Genomic DNA, 16,269 nt, shown 5'->3' with positions numbered 1-16,269 from the left:
GGGCATGCTAGTGGTAGATTGGCCATTCCAATCCAGCACTTGTACAGAAATGTCTTTTGGAGCAAGTGGTCACCCCATGTCTGTGGTTTTACTTCTTATCTAGGTCCTGAGATGGGCAGGGTACATGAAGCCTTTTGTAAACAATTGAGTTACATAAAATGGTGACTATTGCTAACCAGGCTCAAGGTCCGGGCTCCTTTAATCCACTAAGGATGGCTTACCTTGTGGCTCTATCACCTGAGGGAACTGACCTTTGTTAACCAAAAGAGTTACCACTTAACTAGATGCCAGATAGGTACCAGGCCCCGTACTGATGTTTCTTGAAAGCTAGTTTTCCACACAGGAGCCAGCAAATGTTTAGTGCTTACTATGTGCCAGCCACTACTCTGAGCACTATATATGTTATATATATATATATATGTAATATATATTATGTAGATACAAAACACTGCTGCAAGTGTGTACGTCCCATGGCCCCCAACCTTTCTCTAAGGAATCATTTTGATTCTCCAGCACTTAACACCACTGCATTCAGTCAGCACTTTGTATTTGCTAAGCATGGTCCTTGGCAAGAAGGTTCTTGGCAAGTGTCAGCTAGGCCTTAGCCTGACTTCTAACATGCCCCAAATATGCCCTCATCAGGGTAGTTCGGGGGCGGTCGCTGCTACCTTCCTTTTCAGCCTGTGCCTGGGCATCTGTCTCTCCTGGGTCCCAGAGGACTCTTGTGTGTGGCGGCCCCTCCATTCCCATTGGGCTTCTCTCCCGGAAAGCTAGCTTCCTGTCTATCCTCTAATGCACTGACAGCGCAGGGCAGCAGTAGCTGTGCCATTCGTTTGTCAACTTGGCAGGGTCAGCCTCAGGCTGCAGGCTCTTGCATTTATTCACTGAAGGACCTTGAGCTCATCAAGCTCTCTGCTTTAGTTGGCTTATCTGTAAAAATCAGATTAATAATAAACAGCAAGGTGGTCAGGAGGGCTGAATAAAATAATGGATAATAGACCCACGTACCTGGCTGAGGAGGGACAGCGTGGCCCATAAATGATAGCTACTCATAGTCCTGCCAAGGGCCCTTCCAACTCTAGCCTGCACTGGATTTGCTTCTACTTCCTGAATCCTCTGGAAAAGACACCCTCCTTCAAGGGCCAGAACAATGTCTTAGGCCTCCTCCTATCCCTCATCCTGAGCTCAGCGCTCTAAATACAGAAGGCTCTCAAAAGTCAGCCACTCACCTAGCCACCCTGCTGTCACACCTTGAAGACCTCTTCTGGGCCAGGCTGTGTTCAGGTGCCCTGGGCATCCAGGTGAACAGAGTACCACACTCTCACTATGCTTGGTGAGCTGTCAGTTGGTGGACAGATTGGCTACGAGAGCAAGTGAAAGCATTAACGTGGGTGCAGAGACATGTCTGCAGGGCCCCCTGGGCTCCACTGGCCCCATCAGTGCCCTGGAAAAGAGACTGGGTGTGGGAGCCTGCCGTGGGTGAGGGGCAAGGGTGGGGGCTCCAGCATCAGGAAACTCAGGCTCTGGGAGCAGGCGCTTTGTGTTCCTTGCCCCTGGGGAAGATGGTAGGATGAGCCTGGGGCAGAGGCTGGGGCAGGAGTGAGGTGTGTGCTCCCTCTGCCTGATACAGGGAATGCGTTTCCTAGTGTTTCCTGGCGAGCCTGTGTTCCTGTTGGGGGAGCTGCAGAAGGTCTGTACTTCAGGGCTGTAATTCAGGTTGATATGTAAATGCTTGGGGGGAGGTGGGGAAGGAAGATTGAGCGGCTCTAATGAGAAGCATTTCCTCATGCCTGGACTAAGACCGGACTGAAGGGCCCACTTGCTAGGGCTCTCTGCTCTGGGGCTGGGGACCGTGCCCCTGCCAGGATCAAGATTTAGGGCTTCTCTGGGTGGGCTTCACTGGCACAGAGAGGGGCCTTAGCAAAGAGACATTGAGACTAGCAACTCTCTTAAATGTGGGATTCCAAATTTAATTCACCTCTGGGGTGAGGCGCGGGGGCAGGGGCATCTGAAAGACTCAGGGGCTGTGTCGGGTGGGACGCCTAAGGCGTGGAGGAGGAGGGGAGGATGGCTAATGGGAAGCAGGTGGAAGGGCTGCCTGTGTCCCAGCCAGGGGACAGGCCCTCTATGATGGCCCAGTCAGTGGGAGAAGCCATCGGCTCACAGATAATCCCAGGGAACAGGCTCCGGGATGCCCATTCATATTCATTATGTGTGAAGTGGGCGGTTGTAAAGTTAGCTTTCTCTTCATTTAGCTGTCACTGGACAGAAAAATATGAGCTGTGGGCAGATGCCCCTGGATGGGAGCCAGTAGCTGGTCTCTGGCCTCCCCGTGCCCTCCCCCGCCAGGGCCTCCCTCCCGCCTGGTTCGCTCCCAGCCTCCGCCTGCCTCTTCTCTGCTGCGTGGCTCTCTGCTTTGCCTTTACTGTCTGCCCTAGTCTGTCTCTTCCCCCACCTCTCCCTTTGCTTTCACAGGTCTTTCCTCTGTGCACCCCCGCCCCTCCGCCTGCAGTGTGAGAGAGGGAACTGTGTTTTACTTGACTGTTCTATCCCTGCCACCCAGCACAATGCCTGGCACAGAGTGGGCACCCAATAAATATTTGTAGAACAAACTATAGTCTTTCTGCATGTGACTTTATGACACAGGAGTCCAAAATCTGGCTGGCCACTCCTTGGGTGAAGAAACTTCTAGTGCAGTAGTCTTAGCCCTAAGTTAGAAATTTGGGTCTGACTCCCAGTTCATTATTAACCTGCTGTGTGAAGGGGATTGTGTTCTTTTGGAGATACTGGGGCTGCCTCTTCCTACTACTCAGACTCTTCTTGATGGACACAGGGCTCATACCTGGACCTCTCAGATCCTGCATGAATACAGAAAAGAGAAATCACCAGAAGCCGGGCCCTCGAATGAACTAAAGGAAGACACAGGTTTCTTCTGAGGGGTGCCCGAGCCTAGACACACTGGGACTGTCTTACGGAAAGCTCATCTGATGGGGCCTTACTCCCTCTTTGGGACTAAGCACAGCACTGGTGTCTTTGTGTGCTCTGGTTTCTCTGTGCCTGGAAGTGGGGGCACGGGGCGTGGTGGCTGAGGCTGAGCTCTGAGCAATGTGGTTGTGTTTACGGGGAGGGTGGGAGGGCCAGGCCTGCTTTCTTCCCGCCGTCCAGGCTGCAGAGATAAGGCAGAAAGTGGAGATGAAGGATAGAATGGCTAATACTCTGAAACCACAAGAAAGAGTCCTGGCTTTCGTCTCTGCCCCACAGCTCAGACACGCTTCTGGGGCCTCTGGGAGAAGGGGGCTGCCCCACCCCCACGGCTCTGGCCCGGCGGAGCTCAGAGCCCTCAGTGGGCTCCCCCGCCTTTCATCCCACCCCTCTTCCACTGCCAGTTCAGCCACAAGCTTATCTCTGCCTTCCCACTACCCTTCCCATCCCCAGCCCTCAATTTTCCCTTCCACACGAGCCCCAGCAGCCCTAGAGCTGGGCTCTTCCTCCTGCCACACACTCCAGCTGCTCCTGGGCAGGTGACAGGGCCAGGCGTGGCATATATCCGCTTTGGGGGGCTCTGCTCCAGGGCTGGCTTCCCTTAGCCCCCAGGATCCCTGCTGGCCCCTCAGGAGGCCCTGGCTCAGCCTGAACCCTGGACACAGACCCACTAACCAAGTGCCAAACCCTGAGGTACACAATCACTTGGTCTAAGAACTACTGCCATCTTTATTATTATGCTGGGCAGCACATTTCTTTTCTTTTCTTTTCTTTTTTTTTTTTTTTTACAAAAGTAGGGGGTTGAGATCTCAAGGGCTAGAATCTGGGAGATCTGTTTTATTCTTAACCAACATCTAATGAGTAAACCAGGAAGCCTACAGTTTGCATGGCACAGCTGGCCTGATCGCATAGAAAAGAATCCAAATAGTTGGTGGTTTCTTCTGGACTTTATGTCCCCTGGGGTTGAAGGGGACTCCAGGGCCCGGCCCCATTGCAGAAGCGGGCACAGGATAGGAGTGAGGGGCGGCTGTGGCAGAGGCTACCTATGCCTCTTCCAAGGCAGGCCTCAGGCCTGTGAGCCCCAGTCGCCGGGTGCTCGCCCCCTAGTGCCGGGAGGGGAAGATGGTCCTAGGTGCTCGCAGAAGTCGGTTCCCCTAAGGCACAAAGAACTCCTGCTTCAACCTGTGTTGTCCTCTTACTTTCCCGGGTTCCCTGAATGAGGAACCAATTCAGGCATTTCAGCTGGAGAGATGACAGTTAAACTTGGACAAAGTCTGGAGAAAGCAGGACAGTGTCTTCCTCCAGCCGAGCTGGATGTTGGGACCCAGTGCGCGGTAGGAAGAGTGCTACCCGCTTTGCAGCCCCCTTTGTCCTGGGCAGGCCCCCCTCAGCTTAGGAGGAAAGTCTCTAGCTTGTTCCCTGCGGGAGGCTGAGGATCCCAGCTGCCCTGCCTGCCTCTGGGAACCAGGTGGGGCTTGGAGGCAGAGGGGTGTCTTCTCTGACATCCAGGCTGGGGTGGGGTGGGAGCAGCTGGGATCAGACCCGGGGGTGGCAGCTTAGTCTGCGTGTCCACGCAGCCGATCACGTGGTCCAGTTCAGTAGGCTGGGTGGCTCCTTGGACTTCACCCTGAGCGAGATGAGGCTCGGAGACTTATAGTCGCCCTCTGGGGTGGGCTCGAAGCTGTGGCCCCCCAGGGCAGGGGAAAAGCCATGGATGGAGTAGATGCCAGGGTGGGCTCCGGGGGAGGCAGGCACCCCCATGAAGCCAGCCACATTGCCATGGGAGTGGGAGTACGGGGACATGCACGGGGAGGCCATGCCCTCTGGAGACACGAGGCAGGGACCTGGGGGGCTCCCAGACCCCGGGCTGGGCCACAGGGAGTTCTGCAGCTGCAAAGAGACGGAACAAAGGCCCATGATGAGTGGCCCAGGGCTGCCTCCCTCACTGGGGGCTCGGTCTTTGCTTCCCAGGAAGCCTCCCTCCATCTCAGGAGCCCCCTGCCGCCGCCTCCCTCACAAGAGGGCCCTGCAGCTCCCCGCGGCAGCGGCAGCGCGGCCTCACCTGGGCGTGGCTGGCCGCTCGCGGCAGCACGGAGGCGTCATAGGCCGACGGGAAGGGGTTGCGCCCCTCCTGGATCTTCCCGAATCGCTCCCGCTTCCGCCACTTGGCTCTGCGGTTCTGGAACCAGACCTGGGGACCGAGGGGAGAGGCTGAGGGAGTGACAGAGTGGCCCCCGAGGAACAGTGCCCTCTGGGGAGACCGTGGCTCCTCCCACGTGGCAGGGCGGGGCGGGGGGGGGGGGTAGCTGGCCACCGGCGGGAGGCTGCAAATCCCCAGTTCTCAGGGCCCCGCGAGCTTGCAGGGGGGCCTAGCAGAGGCCGGAGTTCCCAGGGGCCCCACTGGTCCCTTGGGCCACCCCTCACCCCGTCACCAAGCTGAGTCACCCTCTCGGTTCTCCAGCCTGCTCGCACCACGCAGGGTGTCTGGAGTCTGGGCCACACCAGGGCCCAGGGCTCTAGCCCCAGCCTCCTCCGTCCCCAGGCGCCCCGACCTCATCCCAGCGTTCAGCTCCTTAAAAAGGCCCCAGGGAACTGAGCCCGCTCCTCTCCACAGCCTCATCCGCGGCCAGGTGGCATCACCGGATTTCTCCCACTTGCCTGTCACACCAGCGCTTTTGAAACCGTCTGCCACCTTGCTACCCTGCCTGGGCTGCCCACCCGCCCAACACACACACATCTCTGTCCACTGGCCCGGGCCCCTGCTGCCAGTTCTCTCAGACTTCCACACTCTGTCACCATTGTCCATCTTGTAATCTGGCTCCCTCTCATTTGTGAGCACCTGGCAGGTGAGAGTAGCCTGTGTGCTGTGCACATCTGTGTACATATCTGTGACAAATTTATCACTTGGCATTCGCCCTGTGGCTGTTTTTTTTGTGTGTGTGTACCTGTGTATGCACTTTGTATTTCTATCATTTAATAAACATTTATGTGTCGGGTGCTGGGCTAGATGTTGGCCACATCAAGACCAGACCAAACCATCCCCTTGCTTTCCTGGGATCTAGTTGGGAGCCCCAACAAAAGAAATTCCGTGTGTGTGTGTGTGTGCGTGTGTGTGTGCGCACACTCACGCGCATGTGCATGTGTAAGCAACCCCACCTCAGCCCCTCACACACTCCCCCGTGGTGGCCATCCCTACCTGTGCAGGCAGGTGAAGCCACGATGGTTAGGGAGCTTAGCACGCCCCCAGCCCCCTCAGCCCCAGATGCCGGGAGCCCAGAGCAGGCCTGGGGCAGGGACGGACGATCCCACCTGCCCAGCTGCCTGGCCTTCCCTTCTCTGTTCTTCCCCTGCGGGCAGATGAAGGAGTCTGCAGCCGTTCTTCCCACCATCGCCGGTTGTCTCTACGGTCCCCACTGTAGACTTGCACCTGCGCTCTGGCCCTGCGAGCTTGTCCATTGCTCTCCACCGGGCAGGGCCTATGGGTGGATGTCATATTCCCCGCGGAGAAAAGAGCCCTACTCCAGGGCCTCAATTATCGGGGAAGCTTTCAGACTAGGTCTGAGGGCCTTGCAGCCACCCCTGCATCCCTTCAGGTTTGAAAAGGCCTGGGAGAGGGGTGGGGTGATACGCTCTACTTCTCCAAGGCGGTTCCACTGAGACAGCTATTTAGACCCCACCCCAGAGGCTCACTGAGGGTCCAGAGACTCGATGTTCTGGATTTCGTGGCTCATGGAATCTGGGGCTGTTGTGAATGCTCAGTCTCTTACCCCGATGGCCCCAGGCCCTGGGGCACCCTGGGACGGCTGTCCTAAAAGTCTGTTTTGGGAGCCACCTGGGAGGAACAGTGAAAGCAGGAGGACCCAGAAGAGAAGGGGAAACAGCCCAAGCCCCTCTGGTCCTATGCTGAATCCCACTGTAGGACCTTGTCTGCTAGAAGGCAGCTGGCCTCTTTGTGGATTGGCCCTCTGGTCCCCACATTTGGCCAGGAGGCTCAATACAGGGTGTGCTATGTATGAGCTCTGTCCCACTTGGTCTCTCCTGTGGTGGGCAAGACAATCCCGTCTAAACGTCACCTCTTCACCTCTCCGGAGGAGCCCACATCCCCACCCCTCTCCCAGTGCCTCTCGCTTGGCCCTTGGCCCGGGGAGCCTGTCGTGCCTCACGCCAGTTCAAAGTCAAAGCAAGGCAACAACCACCACCTTCCTCCGGGGCTAGGTCTTTACTGAAGCCTCCTTCCACCCCCCCCCACCCCACCCCCCCGCCGCTTGCCACCTTTGTGTCCTTTCTCACTTCCAATGTATCTTGGGCATGGACTTCCCTTTTCCCTCTCCCCAGTTTCCAGCACCCTCCATTCCTTCACCCCCAACCCCTGAGAAGCTGGCCACAGCCCTACCCAGGAAGCCCTGGGGCTGATCTCTGCTGGGGAGAGCAGGCTGTGTGGGGAAGGTCCCCTGGCCAGCCTCTTCCGGCCAGGGCCTGGAGCTGTCAGGCCGGACAGTCGCTGGCTCAGGATGGCTTTGAGCATCACTGAGCCTGAGACGCCCCAGAGGGGACTCTCCAGCTCTGCTCTGCACAGCTACATCAGGAGCAGCCTGATATGTTCAGCATTTCCCTGCTTCCAAAACGCGGTCACATCTGTGATCCTCAAAGACCACCCTATGTAGGAAAAGTGACACTGAGATCCAATGGCAGATCCAATGGCAGATCCCCAAGTCACCTGGTCAGTTAGAAAGTGGCAGAGCCAGGACTCCCAGACAGATCTTTAGATTCCGAGAGGCCGCCACCCCATGAAGCACTTCCAGGGGAGGCAGGCACCTGGGAAAGGTGGCTCTGCGTGTCACTTGTGCCCGCCTCTCTAGACCCTTCTGTGGCCCGGCCCATGCTCAGGGTGGTAGAGGCAGCCAGAGAGGTCCGTGTCCGGGGTGCCCTCACCTGTACCCGGGCCTCGGTTAGGTCCGTTCGCAGAGCCAGCTGCTCCCGGGCATACACATCAGGGTAGTGGGTTTTCTGGAAGACTTTCTCCAGCTCCTCCAGCTGGAATGTGCTGAAGGTCGTGCGGTTACGGCGCTTCTTGCTCTTGTTCTTGGCCAACTCCATGGAGTCGGGGAGTCCCGGGGACAGAGGGACACGCAGGCTGGCCAGACAAGGGCCTGGGGAGCCTTGCAAGTTAGAGGGCCCCTCTCTGGGGGCCCCTCGGCAGTCCAAGGGCAGCTGGGGGAAGCTGGCAGCTTTGGAGGCCTTCTCCTCGGCTGCAATGGAAAACACAAAAAGGAGGATGGAAACCAAACCAGGGGGTTTTGTGGGTGGACTGGGGGAGGGGGAAGAACAGTTGACGCTTCAGTCCCCGCCTCCCCCTTCCTTTCTCTTCCCTTGTCCCAGCAGCCATCCTCCATGGGAGCCTGGCATTCGGAGGCCTGCTTGCTGAGCCTCCAGCTGGGGAGGGGGCCCTGGGGAACCATGTGCTCTGTGGTCTGGGCGGATCTGCTGGGGCCAGAGGAGGGTTCATTTCGGGGAAGCGCTTTGTGGTGGTGCGTCCCACAGGGTGTGGAGGTGCCAGGATTGGCGCCATGGCAGGGCTGAGCACAGAGGCAGGAGGAGGGGGTGAAGATGGGGTGGCTGACATCTCCCGCCCCTGCCAGGAAGTGCCTCCTCCAGCCATGGTTCCCAGGTCCTCAGGCCATGCCTCTGGTCCCAGGTCCAGGCAGGCAACAGACAGGGACACTCACATCCCCTTTGGCTGGTCTGCTGTGCCTCATTCTCTGGACCCCAAGTCTCAGGGCAATGTCAAATCCCCCAGCCTTGGGGCATGAAGGGCAAGACAGGGCAAAGGGGCATCCAGAAAGATTGTTGCATTCCTCTGAAAACTGTGATGTTTGAGCACAAAGACTTGAGTTCCAGAATTAGAGAGCAAGGTAGGCTATGTGGAGAGAAGAGTGTGGGGGGGGAAGGCCAGTGTGGAAACAGGACTCAGCTTCCAACCCCAACATTCTAGCCCTCGGCTGCCCCCTCCCTCCTCAGCAGTTTCGGATGGCTCCCCAGATGGGGGGACCTGACTGCAGCTGGACACCGTTCCTGGCAGCCCTACTCTGACACGCTCACCCTCACTCTCGAGGCTTGGTGGAGCCCTGCCACAACCCAGGCATGCTGAAAACAGGTCACCCCAACTGCTCTGCCCTCTTCTGTGGCAAGGCCCCACATCAGCACTGTCATGAAATCTCAAGAGTCCACTGGGACAGCAGGAGGGCTGCCACAAAGCCGCCCCCACAGACTCACACACCCCTGCCCTGGCCCTGGGCCATCCGTAGCAGGGGCCTGGGCCCCGGGAGGCCCAGCAAGCTGGCACCAAGAGGCAGTTTCCTCTTTGGAACTTGGTATCAGGATCACAGCTGTCATCAGGGAAGGATGGGACCAGAGAGATGGGGCTCTCGGTTCTGGCTCTGATGAGCCCCCATCTGGACTATGGAGGACGGAGAACGAGTTGGGGGCAAGGTCCGCCTCAGCGGGAATGTGGTTGGTGACCTCCCAGGACCCGCCAGGCTGTGTTGTGAGAGTGTCCTGGAGGCCTGGCAGAGTCAGGGCCTGCTCTCGAGGTTGCGGACAGCAACAGGCTCCCAGCTCGGCGAGCATCCAGGAGAAAGGGCCCTGGCCACGACTTCCATCCTTGGTCAATGTGTTTTGGTTCTAGGGGGAGTTCCATGGGCAGCAGCTTCGGAAGGACTCATGAAAACTAAGCCAAATAACTGGAGATGGTCAGGGAAAGTGGGAGCTTGGAAGGGACACCCCACATAGAGCAAGTTTGAGAGAGGGGATCTTGGAGTCCTCGGTTCAGAGGGAGGTGCTGGACTCCAGGCAGAGAAGGAAGGGTGAGAGGGTGGCTCAGGGATGGGGTGGCGGTGGGGGGGCACTGATGTCACTGTAGAGGGCTCCCCAAAGTTCTGAAGCTTGCTCATCTGGCTCTTGGACTCTCAGTGTCTGAACAGGATCTGCCCAGAGAACGTAACTAGCTCTGGCTCTGACCTACCAGAGTAAGAGATAAAAGTGCAACAGGACTTTTCTGAACAGGCACTCAGAAAAGGGGCCAAGCCTCCCATGCCTGCCCATTCTGCAGCCCTCCCCGGACACCAGGGCACTTCTTCCCCCCTCACTGCCATTGCCCCAAACCTCCAACTACCTGGAGGGCTCCACGGAGAAGCAGGCATCTCCCGCTTGGCGGGGAGGGGGGGACGGCAGGGGCACACCTCACGGAATGCCTCCTGGAGAGCGCGGCCCAGCGCAGAAGAGGGGAGGGGGCACCCCGCGGGCGGAAGTCAGGGGAAGCAAGGAGGGCAGAGCACTTGGGGAAGCCAGCCGCGCTCGGGGGTCGCCTGCAGTCCCGGGCCCGCCGGCCGCAGCCGAAGTCCATCCGGCCCTCTGGCGCGGCCACGCGGCAGGGCAGGCCCCCCCACCCGGTGCCGCCGGGGCCCCAGCACCCGGCTTCCAGCCTCCGCGGAGCCTGGCTTCGCGCGTGTCCCACGCGATCGGCTGAGCTCGCAGGGGCCCGGGCGGACAACCCGAGCGCAACGCCGGGCGCAGGGCGCCAGCGGGGCCTCGGTGCTCCCCCGAGCGCGGCAGCTTCGGCCCGCACGCCGGGCCCCAGGCCTTCTCGACGGCGCCGGCGGCCCGGTGGGCGCGCCCGCGGTTCCGCTCGGTCGTGGCAGGCGGCAGGCGCGTTCCCGGGTCGGAGGGCCACGCGGGGCGGCCCAGCGCGGCGCTTCCCCGGCCCTCGCCGCCGGCGCACGGGGGCTCCGGGGGTGCTGGCACGGCCGGCACCGCGGCGGGGGGCTGGGCCGGCCGGGGCGGAGCGCCCGGTCCGGGGACCGCGGCGCAGATGGGGCGCAGCTGCGCGCTCACTGGTCTAAACTGGAAACGCTCGGAGCCGGTCAACGTAGAAGCTGGGAAGTAAGGGGGCTGCCCTCGGCCGCCACTTCCCACCCGGCAGGCGGCGTGGCCCCAGTGCCCCGCGGCCGCGCCCCGGCAGCCGCGCCCCGCCGCGCTCCGGCCGGGCTCCGCGCTCACCCGCTGCGCCTGGTTTTCGTTGGGCCGGCTCCCCGCTCAACGAGAATCGTTCGTTTTCCTCTCCCACTCGGTCTCCTTTTGCTGCTTTCTGCTCTTTCAGGATGTCCTCTTTTCCTTTCATTTTTTTCTGCTTCTTAGTCCTTTCCGTCTTTCTCCATTTACCCGCTTCATTCGATCCTCCGTTTTTGTTTTTTTGTTTTTCCTTCCGCTCTCCGTGTATTTCCTAACCTTCCGCCCTGCTTGCTGGCTTTCGTCGACCTCTCCTCGCCTCCCTCCCGCGTTGTTTTGTTCGGGTTCCTTTTCCTTATTTTTAGTTGTTGTTGACCCTGTTTGGTTTTACCTCTGCGCGTTCCGTTGGTGACGCCGTCGCCGACCCGGCCCCGCCGCTCCGCTCTCCGCTCCGCTCTCCGCAGCGCGCCCACCCGGGGTCCCGCGGTGCGAGCGCACTCGGCGCGCCGGGCAGGGACGCGGGTCCGCGGGCGGGTGCTGCCCGCCGCGGGCGCCGAGCCAGGCCGGGTACCTGTCCCCAGCGGTCCTCCCGGCGCTGCGCGGCCGCCGCCGTCTGGCTGGGATCAGAGGAGCCGGGCCAACTGCTTCTCATTAAGTCCCAACTGTGGTTTTTATCAGGAGAGCCTCTTTGAAAGGGCACAGCCGCGAAGCTCCGCGCACTCGCTCATTTCCTCCGCTGACCCCCACACGCCTCCCGCCCTCCCCTACACATTCCCACCGCCCGGCCAGGCCAGGGCCCGGGCCGCCGGGGCCCTCGGCGGAGGCCGGCGGGGCGCGGGAGGGCTGGGCCCGCTCCGGAGGATCCAGCTCGGGCCCGAGGCGCGCAGACGGAGCGGGCGCCCGGCCCGACAGGCCAGCGGGTGCAGCGGGCGGCGGCGGCCCGCGGCGCGGGCACCCGCGGCCGAGGCGCCCACGGGGAGGCCCGCCCGGGCTGCTCTCGACGGCCCAGCGGCGACGGTCCGGTGCGAGGACGCCGAGACGGCGGGAAGGGCGCCCGTCGCCGAGCTGACGCCGGGCCCGGGGTGGTCTGAGAAGGAAGAACAAGTCACTCCGCGTGGAGGGCGCCCCGAAGCGCGGGCTGGGCCGCGGCCGCGCCGCCCAGAGCCTTCCGAAGGTGCAGGGGCGCCCCCCCCGCCGCGGCTGGGCCCGGGGAGGCCCGGGGAGGCCCGGGGAGCCAGGCCGCAGCCCGCGGCCCGGTCCTGCTTGGCGTCTCCGCGTCGGGCGCACGCCGGGCCCGCACGGCCGCCGCACACGGAGGCCGCCGCACACGGAGGCCGGGCCCCGGCCCGCTGCGGGCGCCCGGGCCGGCGGCACCTCCAGCCGACTCCGGCCGAGCGTGGTCTCTGCTTCCCGCCTCCGGTCGCCCGCGGGCCTGTCGCCGCGCCCCCCCGCGCGACCTCCCGCCTCCCCTTCCCGCCACGGGAGGCACGGGGCCCGGCCCTGCCCGCACCAGGCCGGCGGAGCTGCGGCCGGGCGCGGCGAGGCCCGGGGGCTCCCGAGGTCGGGCTGCGCGCACGGCCGCGCCGCGCGTTACCTTCCGCGGGGCCCTCGTAGAAGTGGCTGCCGTTGAGCGCCGGGCCGGGCCCGAGGCCCTGCAGGTACCTGGCGGGCGGCCGGGCCGGCTGCGGGGCGTAGGGCTCCAGGGGCGCGCAGGCCGCAAAGCGGGTCGGGCGCGGGCCGCGGGGCGGCGCGGGGTGCAGGTGAGGCGCGCCGGCGGGGGCGCCCGGGGGGCCGGGAGGCTCGCCGTCCGCGGCCGCGTAGGGGCCAGTCCCGGGCCCCACGCCGAACCGCGCGCAGCGCTCGGGGTCCATGCCGGCTCCCGGCGCGCAGGCGGCGGGGGCTCCGGGGCTCGCGCTGCCGGTGCGGCCTGTGAGCGCCGCCAAGGGGGAGGGCCCTGGGCGCGGGGGCGCGGAGCCCCGGGAGCGGCGCGCGCCGCGGGGGGCGGGGGGGCCGCTGACTCAGTGCTGGAACCATCCACGTCACGTGCGGCCCCGCGCGGGTTAACCCCTCGGCGCCCGGGAGCCCCCTGCTTGGCCCCCGCCGCGACCCGCGGCAGCTGGAGCGCACGGAGGAAGCCGCCTTCTCCCGACGGCAGCCCGCAGGGCCCCCTCTGGTGCGGGCCTCGGTGAGTCCCTCGGCCGAGCTGCGCCCCGAGGCCTGGCCCCTAGGGGCGTGAGGCCCGCCCCGCAGACGCTCTGAGGCCTGGTCTCCCGACCGAAGCCTCGAGAAGGCGGCGTGGGGGAGGGGCTGGGCCGGGCCCTTACCTAACTCTTTGCCGGGAGCCGGAAAAACGTGGCCTCGGACAGCGCCGGGTTCCTTGGAGATCCCTTGCTCCGCCCGGGGCCGGGAGTCCTCCGGAGAGGCGCGTGGAGACAGCGCTAATCCGGGAATGGGGGCTGGGAAGTTAGGGCCTGGGCCCGACCATTAATCAGCGGTCGGAACTGGACCTATCACTAGTGTCTTCGTCTGACTCTGGAGTCTGGAGCGAGTCAACCCGTAGAGCCCTTCTGTGTATTCCTGGTGGGCTTGAGAAGCAGACGCAGGCCCAGCCGTGCAAGGAGACTTGCTCAGGACTGAACAGGGTCCAGCAGAGGCTGTCTTTGGAGCAGGTGGAGGGGCACATAAAGGGTTTTGGGTCTGAACAGCAGGCGTGCAACGAACACCTTTCAAATGATCTGGAAGTGTGTGCGGATCCACTGGAGGAAGGCTGGCTGTGGCCAGACCCCAGGCCTACCATTTTGCAGAGAAGTGAGGGGGGACGGGGGCCACTCCTAGGAGTCTCCCCAGCCAGAAGGAAGCATAGGACTAGCCAGGTAGCTAGGAATTTGTCAGAAGGGAAACAACTCCCACCCTAAGATCTGGGAAGAAACTCCTGAGGGCCCCGGGACCCTGCTCACCTCTGTAGATCTTGAGGAGTCCCCAGGTCTGGGTTACACTGCTTTTTATTGTCAGTGCCTCCAGAGACCAGTGAGAGGAGTGGGGAGTCAGACATCATTTGTATTTCATTTGAATTCTCAATTTTTAAAGGAATCCAAGGGGCCTGGTGTGAACACCTCCCTCTTCCGCTGGGGGCTTAGAGGGGGTTTCTTGGCTGTCCTCAGCCAGAGTTGGGCTGTAAATCAAGGCCAAACAGGAACCAGAAGCCTTGCATCTTGCAAGTAGTCATTAAGCCATTATTAAACATACCGTAACTTCTCTGAAGCCTTATTGGTTTAAACACCACATTGGAGCATTATGCTATTAGGGCCCCTAATCACAGACTGCAGACTGGGGCAGTGAGGTGGGAGCACCTGGGGCTGGTACTTCCAGCCAAGAGGGAGGCTCAGCTCAGAATTAAACTTCCTCTCTGGCCTCACGAGGGGGAGGGATCCCTTCTCTAGGATCCAGTGGATCACAGCTCTGAACAACCAATTTGCATCAATCACTTTGGCTCATTAATATGGTTTTTCCATAGTGATTGGGCTTGGGCTGTGGATATTGTTGACTTTATAGGAGGATGTCAGTGTCAACTCAGGACACCAGTTCTGTTGCACAAAGGAATGGAGCAGCTTACTGTGAGAGATGCACGTAGGGTGTGGGGAAGCACATCACAAACAGTTTAAATAACACAGCGAGGCCTGAATGCCACACATTTTGCCTCAGGCGATAAACCTTTCTCAGCCTCAGTTTCCTCATCATAAAAATGGGCCATGCACATGGAAGGACATTTGAGAAGCATTTATGTTTTGATGGATGTGATGAACGGTGTTAACGAGATGAGTGTTACCATTACGATATCCAGAGACAGCAGCCCAGATTTCTGTGTTGCGTCACTGAATTGGTGGAAGGCTCCTGACCCCCGGGGCTGAATGAGCTAGAGGCTGGGGCCAGTCTGAGAGACCTAGAGACCCACAGCCCTGCCCCAGCCCAGAAGCGCCTCCTGCCATTCCCCACTCTCTGACCAGAACCAGTTTCCATGCTGCCAGTTGAACTGAGGCGGAAGAAAGCCCCCACTTACATCCAGACTGCCCAGCCTCTCCGGGAGGCTTTATTCCCAGGATCATGCAAGACAGGGTACACTTTTGCTTTCCTATTCTCCTTTTCAACCACTGATGCAAACTCTGTCTGTATGAGATCTGGGGAAGAATTTGATGGGGCAGAGGCACATAGAAAATGCCAAAAAAAAAAAAAAAAAAAAAGCACCCTTAGAATTGTCAAGGTTTTCTGTTAGGAGGGCAGAGAGATCCTGGAGTACCACAGGGGCCCTGGTTTTACAGATAAAAACAGTGGCTAACACATCTTACAGTGTGCCAGGCACTATCTAATGTATCTATCCTATGGACAGTGATTTATTTTATCGTCATACAACTCCACAAAGTAGGCACAATTATTATCCCTATTTTACTGAGAAGAGATGGAGACTACAGAGGGGACCACTTGTCCAAGGTGGACACAGCCCCTTAGTGGTAGAACCAGAACTTATGCCCAGATCCATGGTCCCCCACCTGACACTGACCGCTTCTTGATCCTTCTTCAGCTAACATGACAGAGCTAAAATCATTCAGTGCACCCCCTCGTTTTCCCAGAGGAAGGTTGGGACTTTTCTCTGAAAAGGAAGTTGAGGCCAGAGTGGACCAGGGACAGAGTTGGTCCAGGGTGGAACCCCAGGGCTGATCATGGAGTGGCACTTTATTGAGACCTGCCGCGCCTTATGCTGGGGCCGCTGGGACTGTAGGTGCAGAGTGGTTTCTGCTAAGCTGAGACCAAATGAAACGAAGCAGCTAACACCTGAGAGGTTTTACGACCCACTGACACAGCCAGATGTGGGGCAGAGATTTAAGAGAATTTGCGAGTTCACCCTCCGTGCTGTTTGAGAACCACTTGATTGCAACAGTGTTTGTCACTGCTGTGTTATCCGTGGACAAAGTGAGATGAACTGATGCGATGATTCAGATCATCCTATCATGAAAAACCTTTAAAAACAACAACAGCAACTTTCCACTTGCTGAGAAAAACTACTTTTAAAATAATGCTGCTTACTGGCCGTGTCTGTGCAGCTGTTTTGCACCAGCAAATTGTTTAATTCATTCACTCAGTAGGAGGACCTACTATGTGACAGGCACAGTGTGCTGGCGCTGTGATACTAGAAGTGACTCCTGCTTTATGGAGCATACACTTTGCCGGAATGGAAATGTCTCCTCCACCACGACTAAATCATCATTTGGATGTGAGTTAGGATGAACT

The 16,269-nt window shown here is 60.1% G+C and overlaps 1 protein-coding gene across 1 annotated transcript; it reads right to left on the bottom strand.

The window, feature by feature from the left end:
• Window positions 1-4,430: 4,430 nt before the first annotated feature.
• On the bottom strand, window positions 4,431-12,857 carry ALX3 (ALX homeobox 3). The gene is made up of 4 exons (XM_072754367.1): window positions 12,581-12,857; window positions 7,915-8,231; window positions 5,045-5,173; window positions 4,431-4,872 (listed from the first exon to the last, which is right to left on the bottom strand). Exons 1-4 carry the CDS (start codon window positions 12,855-12,857, stop codon window positions 4,564-4,566), a joined length of 1,032 nt encoding a protein of 343 aa, XP_072610468.1. The 3' UTR covers window positions 4,431-4,563.
• Between the last annotated feature and the right edge of the window lie 3,412 nt (window positions 12,858-16,269).

This window comes from Vulpes vulpes, chromosome 3 (genome assembly GCF_048418805.1).
Source record: "Vulpes vulpes isolate BD-2025 chromosome 3, VulVul3, whole genome shotgun sequence".
Taxonomy (NCBI): domain Eukaryota; kingdom Metazoa; phylum Chordata; class Mammalia; order Carnivora; family Canidae; genus Vulpes; species Vulpes vulpes.
Note: the sequence above shows the minus strand (reverse complement) of the source record. Positions and strands in the feature narration are given on the sequence as shown.

What these genes read in the sequence shown, in the direction of transcription:
- ALX3 (XM_072754367.1), bottom strand. Translation starts at nt 12,857, where the DNA reads ATGGACCCCGAGCGCTGCGCGCGGTTCGGCGTGGGGCCCGGGACTGGC. An exon ending in CTACGAGGGCCCCGCGGAAG is followed by an intron (nt 8,232 to 12,580) that starts GTAACGCGCGGC and finishes TTTCCATTGCAG; the next exon opens with CCGAGGAGAAGGCCTCCAAA. An exon ending in TAACCGAGGCCCGGGTACAG is followed by an intron (nt 5,174 to 7,914) that starts GTGAGGGCACCC and finishes CTCGGTCCCCAG; the next exon opens with GTCTGGTTCCAGAACCGCAG.